The following is a 24265-nucleotide window of genomic DNA, read 5'->3' as shown; positions in this document are numbered from 1 at the left end:
TTTTTCATTGCGTTTATATAGCGTTGAGGATGTGGTATTTAATTTATAGCATAATATGTAAGTCTACTTTGTTACTATTATATATGCAACACCTTAAACTCTTTTAAGTATATATGCTGCCTTTCTAACTGTCATATGGAAAAGGAAATATGAACATGCATGGAAGAAAATCCATTTGAGGAATTCTTTCGATTGGTGCATGTGCTGGTTTTTGTTGATTTAGTAATTTTGCAATCCCATTGAACATATATTATAGTCTCCTTGGTTTGTTAATTGTTATCATGTTAGTCTCACTACTAATAGGTGAGAGAGAGAGAGAGAGAGAGAGAGAGAGAGAGAGAGAGAGAGAGATCAAACAAACTATCATGTATTTTATATCGAGGAAGGCTAAATCGGTCATGTTTCTTTTAAAACAAAACAGAAACCATGTGACATGGGTAGCTTGAAAGTTATATGTGAGACTGCTTCACATGTGCCTTCACATGTCCTATAAAGTTTCCAATGCCCCTCTCTATACACACCTTACTACAGAGAGAGAAGATATAAAGAGAAATCATACATTCATTTCTCAGTATCCTTTCTGATTTATCTTCATTAAAGGCAGCTGAGCAATGTAAGAGTCCTTTCAACTTAGTCTATTCCATTCCCGTGAACTAAGTTATTTGTTGTTATCTACAGGCTTCCTTTTGTAATCTTGGAAACATACGAAGAGAGAAACAGAGAGATAGAGAAAGAAATTGCCTTGCCGGCCATCTCAACCATTTGAATTAGGTACAGTTGGCTGGGTTAGCGTTTCCTCTCGTGATCTATGATTTTTTTTCTTTGTATTCAATGATTCTGTGAATGTTGATTAAAAAAAGGAGTTTTATTTTCTTTTTCTTTCGTTTTTCAAGTTAAAGTAAGTATAGTTCATGAACCACAACACTCAATGAAGTTTTGAGTAATTAAAATTTAGAGTGGAGTCCTTTTGGCAAAATATATTTGCATGATTATATAGCCTGATAGATACATGAAAATGCACGTATTACCAGCATTATACATATATATTTATATATAAAAAAAAAAAGCATACGACATGTGGATCAAGTTTACCTTACCCAACACCTATGGTGCAGCCACATGATCTATAGATAAGATAGGGTTTTATCTTATTAGGTGGATTCTTCTAAATGTGAGAACAGTTCGAGGAACTCCATAGAAATAGCCATTTCTAGCCATTTATTCCCTCGAAATGTTTGGAATGACTAGACTAGGCCGAATGTTCCTGAAAGGTAAAAATGTAAACGAATTTGGTGGACCAAATAAATAAGCTGTGACCACTACGGGTATTGGCTTTGTGACAAGAGTCTTGCTTTTACATGGCTTGGTAGATGAAAAGTCATGCTTTCAAGTCTCTATGAGGGACTCTCCAAGGATATAGAAGATTATTAATTAAGATCACGCCAGCCAAAATAAAGGGTGCCAAATTCTAGGCTTTTTTCCCCTTCACCTTTTTGCTAACAAATTTAAACGAGAAGAGGGGAGGTGAACACTCTATTGTCGTTCAATCATTTATAAATCTTTGCAGTTGCTTGGTTATGGAGTCATGGTATGATGCAACTATGAAGAAGCAATCGCAGCAATACGTTTTGGTTACAAGTACCATATGTGATAAATGTTAGAGAAGGGAACCTAAATGTATTATAACAGTCAAGTATACATCCTAAATAAGTAAAAAAACGCTCCAACAAATGCGTAATCAACCTAGAAAATATCCAATATTCTCCGACTCACTCATTCCTATAACAAGCCAAGAATTAAATCAAGAATGGACAAACCTGCGAGCCCACAAAATTCACAGTGCAGCAAAAATTAAGAGGAGAAGAATTTAAATCAAATTAAGAGGAATTCGTCGGTGAAGTTCTGCTATCAACCTGTTCGCCCCAAAAATAGTAATCTTTCTTGGTAAAGTCCGGATGAAGAGAATAAAATTGAATTGTTTGGAACCATATGTGCACTTTCTGATGCATGTTCATTGCTTAAGGTTTGCCAAAATGGCACACAAGGCAGTCATGTTCTGCTGCACGCAAGAATTGAATCATAGCAGAGATACCAATACTCTTTGTAGGGGATGAACATCCATGGCAACGGCGAAGGAAGAGCAGTACCCAATTTATACGCAACCCTGGAAGAAATATAAATGTGCAAGAGAGAGAGTGGAACTAAGTTCGAATCTTCATAGCTATGAAATGACAGATCAGTGGGAAGAATACTACATAGACATAGGAGACGTACCCTTTCCCAGTCAGGACACCATGAATTGCTTTCGCTACAAAAGACCCAGAAACCCCACAAAATATGTTTACGTAATGAGGCAAGATCAGTTCTCCTGAAATATATTATCCAGTTATAATTAGCACAAAAGACACCACATTCATAGCAGTGTGAGGGAGACACAATATTTCAAAAAAATATCTGAGGGAGATAAAATCATAAAATATAAACTTGTATACATGTATGTGTATGTGGCGTGCCTGCAAGTATGTTTCTTTAGCATATGTATCATAAACAATATAGCCAAAGGCCTCACCTATACTTAAGAAGTTGCTGTGGAGAAGTGAAACCAGAATGCTAGATTTCTCTCCACTTTGATTCCTCTGAAGATTCTCAGATGAAGAATCAATTAGATTACTCTGACAAGATACAATTTCAAACCATATCCCAGACGGAAATCTTCTTTGCCTCACCAACCAAAGGAAAATTTTGATAGAAGGTGTAGCATAAATAACAGAGATAATGACTTCAATCAATATACAGATAAAGCTAATGGTTGTGTTCACAATACTAAAGAAGATGTAGAAAACAGAAGTTGTTGGTAATAGAAGTAAGAGCAGTGTAAACAGAAGAGATCCAACAACATGCTGCTTCACAGTGTAGTCGTAGCTATCTAATCTCTGACGAAGAGGGTTCCACTTTCGACCCCTGCAAAAGAATCAGCAATAGCATGAACAACTTGAACAAGGAAAAAACAATTCATCTACTGAAATATGAGGTGATGAATTTAGAAAAATTCGTGAACATTTGACTTCTAGATCTACCAATGAAGCAAAGAAAAGATATTTCGGCCTCCAAAGACTATTGAAATGTAGCCAAGTGCACAATACCAGTACCTTCGATAGTTACCCTCTTAACTTTCTAAGTTGTAAGTGTATTGTTCTTTCATTAAAAACTCATGGTAAATCCCTTAAAGGCATTTCTCTTGGAATGTATCAAAGCAGGCCTAATCCAGAACACAACATATAGCAACTGGACATCCACTCTTTGTTGATCACTTGAATGATATATGAAACAAAAATTGCATCTTTTGGGACAATATTACCGCTTAAAGTTAGCACTCTTGTCAAAATGTGAATGACCAGAGATGTGCAGGATCAAAATTATTCTCATATAGCAATGACCAACCCTCTCTAGCACTTCCATATTAGAACTCAAGCATTTTTAAATTCATCACGAGGAGAAAATCCTCTTTTTAACTTAATGACCAAGACTTTTTACCCTCATCTGCAAGTAAACTTAATAGCCAACCTTTTTTTTTTCTTTTTTGGTCTTTTTAACGCTTCTAATTGATTTAATAGAAGTTCATGCCTGTTACAATAGCCTGGTGGAGTTTTGAACCTTTTGAAAGTTGGAAAAACGAAACGAAGAAAATGGAGTCACAAGGTGCTACCTGAAAAGGCGCCATAAAGCTGCTAATGCCTGTATCTGCGTCGAATATATTAGTGAGAGCAACCAATGAAGTGACGACACATGCAAAGCTGATAGTAAAAGTATGTCTATGATCAAAGCAGCAGGAATCGTCATCCCAAAAAGAATTCCGGATATTGCAAGTCCTTTAATGATATAAATGGAAAGGAAACCCACAAAGCCCCAGAGGGTAGACCATATTTGGATTGCATTGAGAGAAATCATGCCAAGAACTCCTGCCAGTTCTGTGTTTAACTTGAAACCTGCAGGGACTCCCATTAACCAAACGCAACCTAACCGCAACAACTTGTTCGTAATGTCATTGGCAAAGTTCATAATCCACAAGCAAGCAGATTCAGCATTGTATAACAGTGCCAAACCAATAAAGTTTCCCAAGAGAACATCAAGAGCTATACTTGACCAGATGGAATGCTTATGTAATGCAGCTTTCTCCGCATATTCAACGGATGACAGAGACCTTACAAATTAAAAACCCCAATTAATGAGTTGAGAAACAAAGGAACCTACTGCAAACAATGAATACAAACAAGAAAAATATAAGCTTGATTTTTAAGTAAATGAGAAATTTTATCTAAAAATGCAAAAAGGTCTAGCCCAAGTACATATGGTGCATACAAGAGGAACACCTAATTAGAAAAAGAAAAAATGTTAGCCGGATTAAGAAGGAAAAACATAGAAATTTCCTTCAAGATCTCATAGGATTAAAATAACAACCTGGTCAGTATATTGGGCCATTATCAACCCAAGGCGGGATACATTTCAATCTACCATCTTTTTTTTCTTTTCTTCTTTCTTTTTTTTTTTTTTTTTTTTTTTTTTTTTTTTTTTTTTTTTGTTTCTATAACCGTGGATATCCAGGCCAGCTTGCGCGCACCTAGACTAATCCCATGGAACCCTGAAGTTAACGACCAGGTAAACTTCCAATGGCCCTAAGGGGACTCGAACTAGTGACCATTGGGGAGCAAACCCAAAGCCGGACCAGCTGAGCTACCCCTCAGGGTTAATTGAATTTAAGTATATTAGTAAAACTTAGAGATTCTTTCCTCTTTGGCCCCGCTTTTCCCATCCAGGTTGAAGCTGATGCTTAACTTGAGTATAAAAACCATATATAGTCTTAACCTTGTCTATATTTATCTCATCTTCTATTTGACTTACATTTGGCCTTGTACAATTAAGCAGATGGTAGATTGAAATGCAGAAATCAATTGATAATCAAAATGGTTGTAAACATAACATTAAGTTCATATTTATAAGTTTTTTATGACCGACTCGAGTAAACCTAACGTACAAATCAACATTTCCCAAATATTCGTCCCAAAACCTTATCTTACCTCAGGCCAGTTTCTTGAAGGAAGATTGGCCAATACAAGATCTGACAACAGCGGATTCGTGTAATTATCCATGTAGACCCGAATATCTTTGCTGATGTAACATAAATCCATGATTGCGATCCATAGCTCAATAGGCTATGGAGAAGCTGAAGAATGGCATAAAACAAAGTTGACAGTGAAGCCATGGATATTGCAATTACTTGCCACATGAAGGTAATAAACCTGAAAAGCCACAACATAGGTCATCAAATATTGCAGACCAAAGTGGGATGGAAGAAGAAAGAAGTTGGGATGCAGGATTAGAGTCGTGAAGTGAATACATGCAAACAATGGAAAACCGAGCAAGGGATCTCCCAGGAGCAACAAGTCTTTCGAAAAATATTTTAGCGGCAGCAGCACTGTTAATTGCCAGAATTACTGTATCCTGTACATAAAGAATAGAAAATGAATATTGATAACTAGGCAAAAGATCTAAATGCACAAAAAGAAATCTTGAGATCTTTTTACCAAATCAACTAATGGCTGCTTTTGGTGAAGCTCGTCAACCCACTTGGGTTTCTTCAAAGGAGCTTTCACTTGCTCAGATGAATCCCAACAATGCAGTGAGAAATGGTGACCACCATATGAGGGAATTTCATAGAATATTACCTATATCGTTCAAAGAAAAGAGAGGAGATGAATCACAACCAACAACTAAGATTCAGTGACAAGAAAGGCGAGGAGGGGTTGAAAGCATACAGTAGAAGCCGTTATGACTTACATACGTGGATATCAGACTGAAACACTACTTGTCCATTCCAGTGAATGTGATGTAATTTAGGAATCCAATAAATTTCTTCACCGAACTGTTCCTGAGAGTAATATGCCAGCAGGATCCAATTACAGTTTCCGATAGAAGCTTGTGTACATTGCTCTAGTGATCCATCAAGTTTGTGGCACCCACGAGTCCATCGTCCATAGTCTTGTCTAAATGTCCCTCTATTGTTCAGCAGACAAGCATTGCCACAAGTTGAGGAATTCCTTTGATCTTCTGTAGTTCCAGAGCTCAACAAAAGGCCAGTACTGTGAAGATCTACAGCATGCTGGCCGAGTATAGAGAGTGTTGAATTTTTCTGTAGAAACTTGGGCATCTTCGCGTTTGTTTCACGTAGGATCCCCTGATAAAAAGAACTTCTGGCCGTAAATTCACTAGCCATGATCAAAAAGTTTCAACTAGCCAACTTAAAAAATAAAAAGATTCAAGAAGTGGCTATGGTTCCCCGAACAAAGGCAACCTTCAGTCTGGAGATGTTACATACCTAAATATCAATTCACGTAAAACAACCCCCATATATCAAAGCAGGGCATTAATGTTCATTAAAACGAGAATGAAATGCGTGGCACCAGCACCTTGAACAGCTTTACATCGCCGAGTGTTGGAAAGATAAATTGAGCAGTCACTCTTAAACGTAATCTGGCAATTTATGGCCAACACTGATCTACAAGTTTTTTCGTATGACAACCCAACCACGAGGGAGGGCGCCCTTTGCTAAAACCGTAAGCCACTCAGTGGTAGGTGCATACGAAGATGGTAGTGTTTCTTTATGTTACACTTCGCAATGTTAGAACAAAAATAAAAACCAATTGATAAATCTAAAGAACAAATTGCATGTGATCGAGAGTAACGTGTTCTATATGCGTGGGAATAATTCAAACGTTTGAGTGCTATACCTCGAGGTCGGACTGGTTATGTGAAGAAGGGACTTCACTGCTCGCGAAAGCTACTACAATGTCAAGAGAAGCCGAAGAAGAAGAAAGAAACCATCCGAACAAGAAACTGGAAGATAGAGGTTCACTTGATGACAGCTGCTTTGGCCACCAAATCCTACACTTTCTTCTCATTTTTACCTCATGATTGTGCCTTCCTGTTTAATGTTAAATTAAACCAGTAAGAGACAGATCAAAGCAGAGAAGAAATTGAAATTCGATTTGGCAAATCGAAGATAACCATGCGTAACTGCGTTTGTTTTGGCCATGTGTAGTGTGAGAGAGAGAGAGAGTACCAAATGGAGGAGAGGGCTGCCATGACGGGAAATCTGGAAGCAAATAGCGAGCAGACTAGCGGGTGGGTGGGCGAGAATTTCAGGGAGGAGATCAACGTTGCGTTTTGTTCAATTCTTATTGCCTGCTTCGGGGTTTTTTTATTTTTTTTATTTTTTACTGCTACATCTAAAATAAATAAATAAATTCACATAAATAATTTTACAAACTGATATAATTTCATCTGATCCGTTATATCTATTTTACAATAAAAATAAATTTATAATATGACGAACCACATCAAGTTACATTATTTTATAAAATTATTTTTGAATAATCATTTGTAATTAGAGTATTTTCTTTTTTTTAAATCTAAAAATAATTCAATTATTTCAGTTCAAATTATTTGGGATCATGATTTCATTTTCACTTTTTTTCTTACGTCGACTGAAAATATGTCAAATAGTCTTTTGAGCAGAAGTGTGGAATATTTTTACTCTTTTATCTTCATGTTTTATATTTTATATGTCATTAAATATGAGAATAAAAGAATAAATTTATATATTTTTAAATAATAAAAATATAAGACTTATGAATAAAATTTTTCTTTTTATATATGTCATATCAATTTGGTTTTACACAAACTGGAAGATGGAAAAAGAAAATACAAAATTGCATGTATTGGAAACAGGGGAATGCATGAGTCTTTTTGCATTTACGTCTTGTTGTTTAAATAAAGAGAAATTTTATTTACAATTTTTATTTAGAGACTGTATGTACAGGTCTTTTATTAAATAAAAAAAATTATTTTAAAAGAGATATTTTTATAATTTTAAAAAATTTTAAAACTAAAATTGTTTTTACATTACAGTTTTTATTTAGAGACTGTATCCAACATTACCCTTAAATAAATAAGTGAAAATGCGAGAATAAATGGTAATGGATGGAATAAATGCGAAATCATGTGCTACGTATCATTTTCCTTTAAGAATATAGAGAGCTTCGAGGAAAAGAGAGAAACAATGTCTTTAATATTTATCATATGAATAAATTAGGATCTAACATTTCAATTTGCATTTAGAATGAAAAAAACAAGAAATGCATGGTCTATAAAAGATTGTGAAATAAAGTTCTTTTTTTATATAGAGTGGGGGCACGAACCTGATTATTCCATTTAAAAACCAGGTCTTATATCATCTGATTTAAATGACTTAGCAATTATGAAATAAAGTTTAAATTAACATAGATTTAGTATGGTATTAATTATATTGTAAAACCTTTTTTTTTAATTAGTAAAGCTCTTTTTATTATAGAGTAACTCAAATTAATTAATTAATTCACGTCGATTTCTATACTTCCTTTTGTACGACTTATTTGTAAAGATATATGCGTGAAACGGATTTAACATTATTTTTATTATTTTATTAATCCTGTGAACTTGTTAAATACTCATAAATATCGTAAGATCCACTCTACATATTTTTTTTCCTAATTTAAATTTTAAATTTGAAATAAAATTCAAAAAAAAAAAAAAAGAATGAGTGCATAGAGATGAGTTGTAAATGACTTGTTTATTTTTACAGATGAGATAAATTAAAATAAAAGTTGAATAAAATATTGTTAGAATATATTTTTTTAATATTATTTTTATTTTAAAATTTAAAAATATTGAATTGTTTTTTTTTTGTATAAAAGTTTAGAAATATTGTAATGATTAGATAAAATAAATTGAAAAAAAATTATAAAAATAAACGAGGTTTTAAATGTTTTCTTGTGTCTCTTTTTCGAGGCATTTTACATCGAATTAACAAGTAAATGTCAAATCACAGTGATTGTGAGACTATTACAAAAATTATGTATTGAGTGCTGCTACAGGCAGGCACGGCGTTGTGCCTGCGCGCGGACGCCGCTAACGTGGCATTTTGCCACGTCAGCAATTAATTTAAAAACAAAAAAAAAAAACAAAAAACAAAACGCAAAGCAGGACAGAAGAAAGCGGAAGAACAGAAACGAAAGGAAAAGAAGCCAATATGCGAAGAGGAAGGCAGAACTGAAAATTTTTCATAGAGAAGCCGAGATTTCGAACAGAACAAGTGGGAGAAACTGAGAAAAAAATAGAGAAGCCGAGATTTCATTGTCAAAGTAAGAACCCCTTCTTTTGATTTTTTTTCATCTTGCTTCGAATTTTTGTTGCCGAGATTTCATCTTCTTTTGCTGAGATTTCATCTTGCTTTGCTGAGATTTCATCTTGCTTTGCTATCTATCAGTAGTTGACATTTTTTCTGTGAGTTTTATTTTTTTGAACCCCTGTATTTGGAGAAAATTTATTCTATGAGTTTTTAAAAAATTTAGCATTGCTCTTTCAGACAAACAGAATAAATGTGCTAAGTCCCATGTTGTAGATAAGTTCATCTCTGCACTTAGAATTTGCTCTCACTGAAATTGGAACCCAATTGGCTTGTTGTCGAGACAAATTGCCCCTAAACCATGAAACACAAGATAACCTTGTTCTTGATATATTATATATGGTCCACACCATCTTTCGAGCCTTGCTGGGGGGCGGCCAGTCTTTTCACTCTGTTTCTCATTTTGGTTGTTTTTCTTTCTAAGATTGAGCTGCAACTTAAGTTAATGACATTTTGAAAGAGTTGACAATTTTTTATAGTTACTATCGCCGTTTAATTGAAGAAAGACTACTAAATTTTAAGTGCCACTTAATAAAAAAATGACATTTGGTGCAAGTTTTTATATGTAAACAGTTGAATCCAAACTCATTGGCACTTGAAATTTAAGGCCTGAAGATGTAGCGAGGTTGATACCGAAATCAAGGAGTGGGAGTTGGTAAACACAACCTCCTTGTGCAAATTCCCAAACCATCCAAGGCAAAAACCCAACCATTTCAATAACCGGACTGTTATCTAGAGTTACAAACCAAGTTACAAACCAATTAAATTTTCAACAATACAATTTAGCATTGGATTCCTTTATGAGCTAATCTTTATCATCTTTCCTCTTGAAGAAACTTGCAGTGTCTCCTAATTGCTTTTAGCATTGACTTGGGATAAAAAAATAAAACAAGGTAAGAGATTATAGTCTTTCCTTGAGTGATGCAATTATTGTGTCTCCAACTTCAAGTAAGAACCCCTGTATTTTAGCATTGTTTTTAAAGAACTGGAATTTTTTTTTTTGATAAATAAAGTGCAGTAGAAAAAACGCATCTAGTGTTAATACCCATTGATGGTTTATGTAGAAAAAATTATGTAGAAAAAATCAAAAAGTCACAGTGAAAGAAAGCCCACTTTTTTAAAGGAATTATTATTGTGTCAACTCTTAAGGAGAGATAACGAGGGTATTAGCCAAAGTACATTATAATGTAAAACATTATATTCTACATAATATTCCATTCATTAAATTTTTACTACATTTGAAGTATTTGACATTTGACATTATCATTGGTTGTTCTTTAATTTTCAAACTTGATAGTACTGATCTCCATAATTGATACAACATTCATAGTGATAGAACTTGTAAAACAGGAACTGAAAGTAAGACCCACTTGGTTTCATTGTTGAGTTAAATGGAGAAAGAAATAGAAGATGCATCCCGCATAACAGCTCTTATCACCAATCCATCAACGCAGGTATTGTAAACCTCAGTTGTCATGTGTTTATTTTATGTGTAGTCATTGTCCACTTGGATTGATTAACATTATGTTGCTATATGTTAGGACATATCAAGACCACTACATTCAAATTACATGCCAAGTTACTACGGTCCAGTGCCTCATGCTTGGTTACCACCTTTTGTGCCTCTTCCAAGTGCCAGTCCATATCCATAGAGCAACCAGGTAATCTTTGGATGGTAAAGTAGTTTATGGGTTTTATGTTATGAACTTTCATATTTGGTCTAATTATTTATTTTTAATTATCTTTGGGAGAACTGCAGCAAGACCCATGGAGCTCTACTGTAGCTGCCACGTCAAGTGCCTCCATACCAATGATGGGACCTTCTCCAACTGCCTACCCATATCTATGGAGCAACCAGGTGATAATGTCTTCGAATATTTATTGTAGTCAGTGTGCTTTAATTTTCCGAACTTGAATATTTCGTCTCATTATTTATCTTTAATTTTTTTATGGAAAACTGCAGCAACACCAATGGAACACTACCTCAGCTACCGCGTCAAGTACTGCTATCTTGAGTAGTACCGCTCCCGCGTCAAGCACTGCTGCCTTGTATAGTTCCTCCATACCAATGATGGGACCTCCTCCAACTGCCTACCCATATCAATGGAGCAACCAGGTGATCATTTTTTAGAGTATTTATTGTAGTTAATGTTAGACTTGAATATTGGTCTAACTATTTATGTTTATATTTTTTTTTTAAACTATAGCAACACCCATGGATCTCTACTTCCGCTCCCATGTCTAGCTCCGCAAGTAGTGTCAGCTCTAGTGTAGCTGTCAGTTCTAGTGTACAAACCAGCGTTAGTGTCGCTGCTAGCTCTTGTTCGGCTTTACCAACATTTATTCCTCCAACTTCTACCAACCCATATCCATGTGGCAGTGAGGTGATGTCTTAGATTCTCCACATGCACTGTCTTTTATATTATCCATAACATATTTTTACATATAATACTTTTCTTTTATTTTACAGGAAAATAAAGTACAGCAAAGTAACTCTGTTGAAGAAATTAGTGAGGCCACATTAGACTCGATAGAAGTTGAAGCGCAATCTACTGCCTCTTTGGGTAATACGGTTGATACCAAGGAGGCTGGCACTGATGGGGGTAATATCACTGAGGAGCCAAAACCAGGGATGCACTTTGAGTCGGAGGATGAGTTAATGAATTACTATAAACAATACAGAAAGTAATGTGGTTTTCCGATAATGACACAAAGGAGTAAAAGAGAGAAAGATGGGACTGTGAAATATGTCACTGTGGGATGTGCTCGGGGTGGCAAGGCACGGAATAGGTCGTCAAACGTCTCCAAGCCTCGGCCAACAAGCAAGACAGACTGCAAAGTAAGGATAAATGTCATGTTAAAGGATGGGAAGCTGTGTGTGACATCCGTAGTTAACACACACAATCATGGGCTCAGTCCAAGAAAATCCAGGTTTCTTAGATGCAACAGAGAAGTTAATGAGTCTGTTAGGAGGGTGTTGGATACTAATGATGAGGCTGGCATACGGATGAATAAGAGTTTCCATGCTCTTGTGACTGAAGCGGGTGGGTATGAGAACGTACCATTTGGAGAAAAAGATTGTCGTAACTATATTGACAAGGCACGACACCTGCGTCTTGGTAAAGGTGGTGCTCAAGCGCTGTTTGAGTATTTTAGAAGGATGCAAAACAAGAATGATGGTTTTTTCAGCCTCATGGAATTAGATGATGATGATAGACTGAAAAGTGTGTTTTGGGCGGACGCCCGTAGTAGAGGGGCAGACAACTACTTTGGAGATGTGGTAACATTCGATACCACATACTTGACAAATAGGTATGGAATGCCATTTGCACCTTTTGTGGGTGTAAACCATCATGGACAGTCAATCCTTTTGGGTGCAGGCCTTATTTCAAGTGAGGATACAGAATCGTTTATTTGGTTATTTAAAACTTGGCTTGATTGCATGGATGGAAAAGCGCCAAATGCTATTATTACAGATCAAGATCGCGCAATGAAAAATGCGATCGCCATTGTCTTCCCGAACACGCGGCATAGATATTGCTTGTGGCACATATTGCGAAAGGTCCCTGAGAAACTTGGTTCACATGGTCAATACAAATGTGGCCTAAAAAGTAAATTGCTATCTTGTGTATATGACTCCCTTACAATTGAGGAGTTTGAGAATTCTTGGAAAAGCCTCAATGATACTTTCAACTTGCATGAAAATGCATGGTTGCAAAGCTTATATGTAGAAAAAGAGTTTTGGGTGCCAGTATATTTAAAGAACTCGTTCTGGGCTGGAATGAGTACAACTCAACGCAGTGAGAGCATGAATGCTTTCTTTGATGGCTACGTGTATGCCATAACAAACCTTAAAGAGTTTGTTGATCAGTTCGACAATGCTCTCAAGAAAAAAGTTGAGAACGAAAACCAAGCTGACTTCAATTCATTTAACTTCACCATTCCTTGCATATCACACTTGGTTCTTGAGAAGAAGTTTCAAGATGTATACACAAATGCAAAATTTAAGGAGGTTCAACAAGAGATAATGAGAATGATATATTGCCATTGTCGTTTCGAGAAAATGGAGGGAGTAATCGCAATTTACTCGGTCGATGATCAAGTAAAGGCTGAAGATTTTATCAAGGAGGTTACGTATACTCTTTACTTTAATGAGGCTGAGTGTGAGGCGAAGTGTGTTTGTGGATTGTTTGAGATGCGAGGGATAATATGTAGACATATTCTTGCAATCTTTTCAGCTAAGAAAGTCCGTGAGTTGCCAGAGAAGTACATATTAGACCGGTGGCGGAAAGACATAAAACGGGCCTATACTATTCTTCCGACCAGTTATGACGCTGTTGATCAGAGACCTAAAACTGTTAGGTATAAACGTATTTTGAGAACTTTCAATGAGGTAATAACAAATGCAGTTTCGTGCGATGGGCATACTGAGGAAATGATTTCAAACTTGTATGCGATGAATGAGGTTTGGCGCACATCGAAGCCCTCCAACACGGTATCCAATGTTGGAGGAAGTACCGTGAATGCATTCACAGAAGGAAGTTCCAAGAAGGTGCTAAGTCCCCATGTTGTCAGAGGCAAGGGAAGACCCCCGTGTAAGAGGAGGATGTCCACGATGGAGGAAAGAGTGAAGAAAATTAAAACTAAGACTGCAAATAAGAGAAAAGATAAAGGAAAAAGTTGCACTGTGGTAGGAGCATATTTATTGTAAATTATTACCTAATGTTACTTCTACTTACTTCTGAACTCTAATTATTTTTTATGTTGTCAGAGGCGTAGATTGGACACCGAACCATTGGAAAGCACTGAAAACCAACTCGGCCTATTGGAAATGAGGATGCAAGAAAATGTACAAACTCCCATAATAGTCAATGAAGAAAGTGGACAACATCCAGTGATGGGGACACAAGAAAGTGTACACTTTCTTCTTGAGGTCATTTTTTTGTATAGTTAGTGGTTTTTATTATGTGGGTCTTACTTTGTCTGCTATTATGTTCACAGATACAACTAGGAATGGATGGAACGCAGCCGGAGACGGAATTTGGAACGCAACCCAGCAGTTTCTTGTAGCAAGATTTTAAAGATCCATTATATTTACTAAGCTTGAGTGTTGATGGAATTTGGGTTGTTTGTGGGTTTGTTGGAATTTGTGTGTGGTAGGGGTGATTTTGTAGGAATTTGCGTGTTGGTGTTGGTATATTGGAGTATGTGATGTATTAGTGGTGAAAGTGTACGTTTTGTATATGTGGCATAGTATTTGAGGCCACGCTTTGCACATTTTGTATCCAAGTACGCTATATATGTAATTTTGAGTTTCTATCCAAGTACTCAATTTATGTGGTTTTGATTGAATGTGAATGTTTGATTGGTTATGGGTTGAGATTATACTGTGTTTGATATTGCCTCTTATGTCCACATGGAAAAAAGTAACTCAATAAACCTGTAGTTTAGTCCTGTCAAATATTTTATATATATTCATTATAAAATAAAGTCTTAGGAATGAAGATTTTATACAAATCAGAATAACGTCTCAAATACATAATTTGAAAGTCTCGACTTACAAACGCTAAGTTTCTATAAAATACAAATACAAACTCGTCAACGCAGTGACAGTATCAAATATAAGTAAATAACTATGGCTATTAGCCAAAGTACAAGAAATAGTTTGCGTGCATGTAGCATGTCGGCTTCTTGACTGCGAAACTGGGCGTGATCATTATGGAGTGCCAACTCCCTCTTCTCGAACTCTGCTTCTCTTTTTTTAAGTTCTTCATCTTGCCTTAATACTTCTGCTTCTCTCTTTTTAAGTTCTTCATCTTTCTTTAATACTTCTGCTTCTCTCTTTACAAGGGCTTGCTCTTTGTATTCACTACTATCAGACCATTTGAAAAAGTTGCACTGTGGTAACCCCTGATTATAAATAAATAATCAAGGCAACTTGAGGTCAAAATTTTTGTCATTATTACAGTAATATGAAAACATAAGCTTGCAACTACTATTAATTGCGACTACCTCTTTGTTGTAGAGTGGACACCCAAAGAAAGGTCGCCCCGGAATTTTTCGAGTATTTGATATTCTAAGTACAGCTTCATTCCCACAGCTGCACATTGGGACGTTTCTCGATGTACGATTAAGCAACGATGTTGAAGCAACTGATGACGACATTCTAAATTTGAAAGAGATGTGAGACATAACGTCAGTTATCAGCATATTCACTCTGCACTAAATTTCTATAAACCTTGACCATTTTCTAGAGGTTACCCACTTTTGAGACTTCATATGAGTTTTACATGAAAATATACTATTATGTAGCACTATACTGATATGAATCAGTTGTTGGATTTTGAACATGTTCTCTTAACTCATATGATAACATGAACACCACATCAACTTAACTAGGCCTTGGAGACTTAGCCCCATGTTTAACTAAGAGGTGTTTTTAGTGCTATCTTTTTAAAAAAAAAAAATCAGAGAGACAAGAATCTTTCACACCTCAACTGCCAAAATGAATTGCCAAGCCTTCATACCTCAAGATCAACAAATGACGTTTTCCAGGAAAGCAAGAAGAGAAAAGTACTGGAGCTGTCAACAAGCAGTGAGGATGAAGAGGAAAAACAAGAGGAAGGCATTCATGTTAGAGCAAAAAGAGGCCAAGCTACTGATAGTCACAGTTGACAGCTCAAGAGTATATTTGTATGTTATTCATCGAATGTATTTGCAAAATCCATGAGAAGTTGAAATGCAATACCATTTATTTGGATCAGGTGAGAAGGCAAAAAATCAATTACAAGTTGAGATGCTTGCAAGACCTAGTTCCTGGATGCCGCAAGGTAGATTCTTTTTGTTATTTTTATGTGTATATGTGAGTTCATGCTTGCATTAATTGTTTGTGTGCTTAAGTGTATATGTTCTGTAATATGACCCTGAAATTCACAGACAATGGGAATGGCAGCGATGTTGGATGAGATTATCAATTATGTACATTCACTGAAGAATCAGGTTGAGGTAAGTTGGAAATTAATAAACAAACCAAGGTGTAAACACGATGATGCTGTCATATTGAAATCTAAAGCACTAGCAATTAAAAGATTCTTGTTTCTCTGATTTTTTTTTTTTTAAGATAGCATTAAGTATGTGAGAGAGTATGATTGTTTTCTTTGCATTAAGTTTGAATTAACTCAGTAGGGGTATTCTTGTAGATATCTTAGTATAGTTCTTTGGAAGCTATCATATAGTGTTGGGCAGAGTTTTAAGTTCAAAGTTACAATGGAGACTTTGATATCCATGGTTTTAACTTGGGCAGGTAGAACTAATTCTATTTCATGTAGCATTAAAATCAATTATAATAACAAGATCGATGTTGATTTGATGGATGGAAATTAATGTTAATGAATACAAGGGGATTATATATATGCTGCTTGGATTGGTGTTGATTTGATCTTAACTCTCAAGGAATGTTGGGAAACTATATATGCAAGAAATGAGCTGTGTTATTTATAAGATCATGTCAATCGAATTTGTGCTGGCCAGGAATGCATGCATGCTAATAATTCCTTTATATATTCATCATCGATCATGGCATGATGATCATGATCAAGGAATGCGTTTCGTATAAAATAATCTCCTTACATCAAAAGCATGATCAATTCTTATCCTAAATCAATTCTTCATGTGGAAGGGTAGATTGTGGAAGAAGCAACCCATATTTTTAATAATTCATGCAAAGTGAAGATGTGCATACCGAGTATGTGTGATTCCAGGGCATTTATTAAATAAAAAAGGAAGATATATCTCATATTAGGGCTTTGGAGACACTCAATTCAATTCTTTGTATTTGGTCTTTCTATTAGTATTTCCATTATATATGAAAAAGAAGAATGAAATGGATAGTCAAGGAAAATACAGGGTGATGGTTGATGGAATGCCCATCCTACTTTTGTTACTACATGATGTACATATACATTGACAAGTAATTTTTCTTTCTGTTTCCTATAATATGATGTTCATGCCTGTATGTAAGACGTGGAATGCAAACTAATTAATGGAACCAACCATTTAGGAAACCCAATCTCCCTTGAATCAAACTAATCAGGAACCCACTTCAATCCAAAATAAATAGCTATTCATACCAATCTACGCCTGCCTTGTTGCTAGCAGAAGTACAGGCTCAATAATCTCCTTATATCCAAAATAAATAGCTAACAACAAAACAACAATTAGAACTTCTACTATAAAAACACATACAATCTACTATAAAATATATACAATGATTCAGGGCTAACAGCGAAACAACAATTAGAACTTATAAAGCACCACGAAATCATAAGGAGAAACGAAAGTAACCTCGGATGGAGCCGTTTGGTGGATCGCTAGAGCGTGAATCTTCCTCGGCGTCGCACAGGTGCATTAGGGTTAGGTTTATCTTTGGGAGCGAGATCGGGTAGGGACTCGTTAGGGGAAGAAAGGGGAAACGAAGAATAAGAAAGGGGAAGAAAATTTGAGAAATGAAGAGGAGATTCGATGAGTATGGGAAACGAAAGGAAAAGGGATTCGAAATCGCCCTGGGAGAGCAGAGAGTTCGTGGGAGGGAGGGAGGGAGACGGATCGTAGAAGAAATCCAAAACGCCGCGTTTTGGTTCACGCGGGCAGCTATAAGAGTGGAAACAAAACACACCGTTTTGTTTCCACGTATGGATGTCGTCCGCGGGGAGGCCTAACTCGTGCCTGCGTTTAGACATTTTCTATTTATAATGAATCACGATCATTTTTGTCTAAATTCTAGAATCTAGAGCAAACGAAATATATAGGAAGACCCTATAACATTTATTCAATATGTAACATTATTCGGATAGTCAAGCAGACAACAATAAAACATATATTTGAAGAAATAAACTACAAAAGAAAAGCTAATATATAAAAATACCTAAATGATATTATGAAAATTTAATTAATAGCTTAAAAATAAAGATATATATTTATTGTAGATATGAACTCCATAAGAAAAGTCCATGAGTTATAAAGGGTTAATTCGAGCCTTGTTGGTAGACTCAACATGCCAATAAAATGAGTCGTGCTTGACAAATTCTACCAAGAAGGCTAAATGCCTCTCTTTTTTTTCTATACATTTTTTTTTTTATATCCTTAAATATATTTTTAAAAAAAATTTATAATATCATTAAAAAATACTTACTTAATCACTGAATAAAAAAAAATATCAATAAATTATTCTCGCGACCCATTCTTGATAAGTTTAGCATTATTGCCAATAAAATAGACTTGAATTGCAATGCTCCAACTTTAATTACGATGTTAATATCCATTTAATTCGTGTCTTATGTCGTCAAGGGAATAGATGATAGATGGCCAAGTAGTCATAGCAAGCATCCATCCCATCGATGAAACTTATGCCATACATGCGTGAGAAACAAACACACTCCATTTATCTCCTTATTTTTTCAAGAAGAAACGGCATTTCATCATGGCACCTTACTTGGCTTTTGCTTTTTGATAATTGTAGGGGACCCAGAATGATGTCCTTATTTTGACCAATATTGTGTGTGTGTGTTTTTTTTTTTAAGGAATGAACTATTAATAATTTTTTTTTAAAAATATTTAAAAATATATAAAAAAAATTATTTACATTATCGGTACAATGCGGAGCACCATTCTCAACCCCTCATAGCATTTAAAAAAGAGAAAAAAATATTCGTAACCATAAATTGTACAATTTTTATATAATCATTTTAAAAAAAATGAATAAAATACGAGACTCATACGAAAAAAATTAATTATTTAATAATAAATTTTATTTATTTTCAAAACGATTATATCACATTTAAGCATTTCATAATTTTATGCAGAATTAATCTTTAAAAAATAAGAGTTCTTTTTTTTCTCTTTTGTTTTATGTGTAGTTGGTGCTTAGGCTGTGTTGTTTTGGCTTATTCAATGTTGTTTGAACTTTGGAGCCTTTTCAATGCTGAACTAATCTCTGTTCTGTTTTGGCTTATATATTTCTCAAGCTGTCTCCTATTTTAATTTTTTGAACACAACCGGCAACCGGGGAGCTAATGTTGATTAGGCCCAAGACTAAAGCCTTTTACAAGGAAGCTAACGTCGAATTGGGCCAAAACCCTTGGAACTTCTCTGCTTGATATGCATCTTCATTTTGCTTAATAGAAATTATATACCTGAGGGCTGAGAAGGAGGAATCTCACTCGTAAAACAGATCCGAGGGTGGCAATTAGAATTTGTATTGTATTAAGTCATGGATATACGATTATATGGATCAATCTAAATCTTATCCGTTAAGTTAAACGAATTAGACATTTAAATCTTAATATGAACAATTTATATAACGAATCGTGACGTGTCATCCGTTTTGATTAATTTAATAATTAATTAGAGATTGATCAACACGGCATAACTAATTTTTACTCGTTTTATGTAAATGAGTTGAACTAACTTACATAACTCATTTGATTTGATTAACATGATTTCACGTAAAAATTTATATTTGTTAGTAGCTACAATATTAAAAAAATAATAAGACTACATACTAATAAAAAATATCAATATTTTATAGATTTTAACATATAATAAAATTAATATTATAAACTAAACAATAAAAAATATGAAGATAAGTCCATAATTACAATTCCAACAATAAAAATATAATAGTATTGAGAAATCTCAATATTACAATCTAATAATAATAAAATTATAATTTTGAAATAAAATTTAAACAAATTATTACAATTTGATTTTGGATTAAGTGAATTAATCCGTTTAATTATGTTTTAAAAGATCGACCCGTTTTGATCCAAATCAATTTATATCAAATACAAATATGTTAATTTGACATCGTATTCGTATTAGGCTAATAAGTCAGGTCACGTATTGCCACTTTTTAAAAAAATATTACAGAAAATAGAGGAACATGGTACCATGTGCATCTGTCTTGAGGCAAGGCCGCACGCGCTGACCAAAGTGGTGGTGTAGTGGCGGAGGAGTTGGATCTACGGATAACCAAACCGATGGATGTGCATGTGACGGTTAAATGTGGTCACTGGTCAGGCCACAAAATATCAATAGAATCGTCCAAAAAATAGGAGATAAAACAAAAGGCAAAAAAAAAAAATACAAAGTATGCAGTATTGCAATGCATGACTGCCATGAGTGCTAGAGGTGGTGCTTGATAGCTCGGGACAGTCACGAGTCGATGGAAATCAATTGTCCAAGGATAATTTTAAAATATTTGATGGTGATGATTTCGAGAGTATGACACGTATACATCAATTACAATTGAAGAACAGTGCATCTGCCATTCAAATTTTAAAATAAAAATAATAAAAAAATCTTAAAAAGAATGCAGAAAATAGTAAACTGAAAGTTAAATAAAAAATATTATGCTCGGTTTAGATTGAGACGAGATTTAATTCATTTTATCTTATTATTATAATTATTATAAATTTTTATATAAAATATAAAATATAATAAATAATTTAAAATTTTTAAATTTTAGAATAATAATAATATTCATAAATAATATTTTATTAATATTTAATTTAATTTTTAATTTTTATATCAATTTATTTTATCTTAATTTATTATCAAAATCTTATTTTATAAAAATAATATTTATAATCATAAAATTTAAATTTTAAAAAAATTGAGTAAATAATTAAAAAGAATGAAAGGGAGAAGCCCCCTCCTACGAACATTATTTGTGGGGAGGGGCGACTTTTTTGAAATGGACGGCCGGAGCAACCCATCAAGAGTTTGGCCTTATCGCTTTGTACTGACATATCATCAACCGAAATGATTGTTTGAATCCTGGATACATAAATAATCATTTTAAAATAAATAAATAATTTATATTAAAAAATAATTTTTTTTAATAATAAATATTATTTTTTTTCGAAACGATTGTACGATTACTCTTTTGGCTCCGTATCTTTAATACGTGCCACATAATACATATAAATGCATAATATGCTTTGAGGAGCCAAAAAGACACCCAACATGAACAGTTTTTGGCCACAAAATCCAAAAATCTCCTAAAATCAGGCCTCTTGTTTTATAACCCAGAAGAACGAGGCATTTTCGATGCCAACAAACTTGGCAACGTCACATTTCAGAGTAATTATTCATAATATATAAACATCTATGATTGATTGTTCGATCCTGCAATCTGACTGGGAATTGCACCAACTTGCATCTATACTTAAAATGTTTATTTTACAACCCTCAATTATTTTTGGGTTACACATCATAAAAAGCTACCCATAACCAAAGTATAAAAATAAAAAAAAATAAAAAAAAAATATTAGATTTCGTTTGAATTGAGAAGTGATCTCAACTCATTTTATCATTATAATTTTTTTAAATTCTCAAATAAAATATAATAAAAAAATTCAACTAATTCAAATTTTAAAATAATAATAATATTAAAAAATAATATTTTATTTAACTTATCTAAAATCATTTTAATTCATTTTAACTGCCAATCCAAACCGAACTAAGGGTGAAGCTATTAAGCTAAGGCAAAGGCCACATGGACTTGCGTATTTGGAACTCTGGGTGGTAGCGATCCAAGATATTCCCTTTGGTTTTCTGGGAAAGTTATGTGGTATTTAGTTCTTAGATTTTGTATGTTTTGAGTAAATACAAGTGAAACTACTCCAGATGGAAATGGTCGTTATGGCTTGGAATATGTGCTCTTCATATTTGTTAACATTCATCCAATTTGGTTGTTTCCTGGTAATTTCGTGGCATGTGAATACAAGCGCACCCTCATTAATACACATCACATCTGTCCAATTGGCTCAACTAGGAATTTCCAACAAACTTCAAAGAAGATCAATGTTTTGTAACACTGTCTCGCACATATATTTTAAATTTATAAAGATTAATTTTATCACTAAAAAAATTATAAAAAATAAAATTTTTTTTTTAATGAAGAATCTGCCTGAAATTTGCACAGTTAAGATTTATATGAATTAAAATTCTGAACATATTAATGACAAAGAAACACAGTAATAAATGAAGAAAAAAAAATGTTATTTTTACATATATAATTCTGATATTTTTAATATTTTCGATTAATCCTTGAAAGTGGGTCCCATATATAGGCCCTAAGTATGATTAAGAGGAGAAGGTATGATTAGGGGGATGTGTGGCTTTTGGAAGGCAGGATATTATCGATATCTATATAACGTGGAATCATCATTCATGCTCCTAAATATATTTTGAGAGATAATATATAAAAAAATTATATAAAAATAAATTTATAAATTGACATAATTTTATTTAATGTGTTAGATTTATTTTATATTAAAAATAATTTTACAAACTAATATACTATGTGACATTAATTTGTAAATATTTTTGTAATTCCTGCTTAAGTATTTCTCGTATTTAACCCCACCGAGTCACCGACCACCAACACTCCATGTGATTTACGCGCATTATCGGCCCCATTCACGACCTAAACACTGGCCCACCACCACCTCCCCGCCTCAAAGATAAGACCCTCTACTTGGCGATATCCCATTGGCCATTGATTTTATTAAATCATTTCTCTTCGCTCGTCGATTCTCGCAAAAGTCAGTGTTAATCGCATGCCTTGGGCCCCGCATTCCTTTTTTTTTTTTTTTTTAATGTATTTAAAACATGGACCATTTCAAAGTGGCACGTGTACTGTTTTTCAATTATCCAGCCACGTCACCTGCGATTCTTTTCTTAAATATATCTTATTTTATTGTTTTAATTTTCGATTCGAATACATTATAAAAAAGTGAAATTCTTTTTACAATTCTTCGTGCAGATTGCATGTATAATTTTATTAATAAATAAGAATAAAAGAGAAAAAAATATTATTATAATTTTAAATTTTTTTTAAACATAATTACAGACTTGTATAAACAATCTCCATTTAAATACTGTATATAGACCAACTCTATAAAAAAAACTCCATATTTTTATTATGAAGTAAAATACATTTTACCTGGAACTATTCATAGTACAAGAGGTAACATAGGTTCTTCTTAATAGTGAAAGTATTTTATATTATTTTATTTTATTATTATAATTTTTTTAAATTTATATATAAAATATAATAAATTTTTTTAAAATTTTAAAATAATAATAATATTAAAAAATAATATTTTATTTAACTTTTAACTTTTATTTATAATTATTTCATCTTATCTTACTATTTAAATAAAACAAAAATTGCCGGATCATGATTGCTGCGACAATATTTGCAAGTGGTCACTTATAAAATAAAATCGAGGGTTGATAGGGGTTGTTGGAAATAAATATACTTAAACCGATAATAATTAGTATACTTAAACCAATAATAATTAGGAGAGAATATAAGAAAGAGATTTGTTTTATTTTATTTTATTTTTAATTTTAAAGATAATTTTACACATTTGACATATGATGAGTTTGTAATTCCGATTCTTATCTAATTAATATATCCAAGATTATCTGACTATATATATTGTGATACCATTGATAACATACATGATATATGAAATCTTATATTGTTGGAAAATCAACGCATATATATGGCTCGTGACTCCACTATTAAATGACAAGTTCAATCCATATATAATATCTTATATAGGGATTGAATATTTTAGGATCGAAAAATCATATTTGAAATTATAGAATGTGTAAGGTCGTGCATTTTTTTAAAATATAAAATTTATATAAAAAATTAATTTTTAATAATATTTTACGTTATTTTTTTTTAAAAAATAACGATACTTACAAAGGCGTAATTCATTTTCTAATATTAATCTTTTAACACATTTTCTGTATAATTGTAGAGCTGTATAAACGGAACTGCATGCGGTCAAAAGCAATAATGAATAAAAACCCATGTGGCAAACGATGACTGGCTTCTTACAGGGCGGGCCGTATAGTGCATATTAGTGGGCTGGCTCGGATCATCCGAACCTCAAACGCGTAACT

General features: G+C 33.7%; 2 protein-coding genes across 2 annotated transcripts; one reads left to right on the top strand and one right to left on the bottom strand.

Annotated features, from left to right (window-relative positions):
• Positions 1-1591: 1591 nt before the first annotated feature.
• On the bottom strand, positions 1592-7243 carry LOC121265087. The gene is made up of 10 exons (XM_041168554.1): positions 7118-7243; positions 6786-6979; positions 5840-6232; positions 5583-5723; positions 5396-5499; positions 5076-5297; positions 3707-4201; positions 2570-2961; positions 2275-2368; positions 1592-2164 (listed from the first exon to the last, which is right to left on the bottom strand). Exons 2-10 carry the CDS (start codon positions 6954-6956, stop codon positions 2050-2052), a joined length of 2127 nt encoding a protein of 708 aa, XP_041024488.1. The 5' UTR covers positions 6957-6979; positions 7118-7243; the 3' UTR covers positions 1592-2049.
• Positions 7244-11984: 4741 nt separating this feature from the next.
• LOC121264768 (protein FAR1-RELATED SEQUENCE 5-like) lies at positions 11985-14350 on the top strand. Its single transcript, XM_041168067.1, has 3 exons — positions 11985-13970; positions 14052-14195; positions 14282-14350. The coding sequence occupies exons 1-3, from the start codon at positions 11985-11987 to the stop codon at positions 14348-14350; spliced, it is 2199 nt and encodes a 732-aa protein (XP_041024001.1).
• Positions 14351-24265: the final 9915 nt, after the last annotated feature.

Source organism: Juglans microcarpa x Juglans regia, chromosome 5D, assembly GCF_004785595.1.
Source record: "Juglans microcarpa x Juglans regia isolate MS1-56 chromosome 5D, Jm3101_v1.0, whole genome shotgun sequence".
Taxonomy (NCBI): domain Eukaryota; kingdom Viridiplantae; phylum Streptophyta; class Magnoliopsida; order Fagales; family Juglandaceae; genus Juglans; species Juglans microcarpa x Juglans regia.
Note: the sequence above shows the minus strand (reverse complement) of the source record. Positions and strands in the feature narration are given on the sequence as shown.

Excerpts from the sequence above, each read along its gene's own strand:
- LOC121264768 (XM_041168067.1), top strand. The coding sequence starts at position 11,985 with ATGACACAAAGGAGTAAAAGAGAGAAAGATGGGACTGTGAAATATGTC. Across the intron at positions 13,971-14,051 it reads AAGGAAAAAGTTGCACTGTG|AGGCGTAGATTGGACACCGA; the intron begins GTAGGAGCATAT and ends TTATGTTGTCAG. Across the intron at positions 14,196-14,281 it reads TGATGGGGACACAAGAAAGT|ATACAACTAGGAATGGATGG; the intron begins GTACACTTTCTT and ends TTATGTTCACAG.
- LOC121265087 (XM_041168554.1), bottom strand. The coding sequence starts at position 6,956 with ATGAGAAGAAAGTGTAGGATTTGGTGGCCAAAGCAGCTGTCATCAAGT. Across the intron at positions 5,500-5,582 it reads AGCAGCCATTAGTTGATTTG|GATACAGTAATTCTGGCAAT; the intron begins GTAAAAAGATCT and ends CTTTATGTACAG. Across the intron at positions 2,369-2,569 it reads CAGCAACTTCTTAAGTATAG|GAGAACTGATCTTGCCTCAT; the intron begins GTGAGGCCTTTG and ends AATATATTTCAG.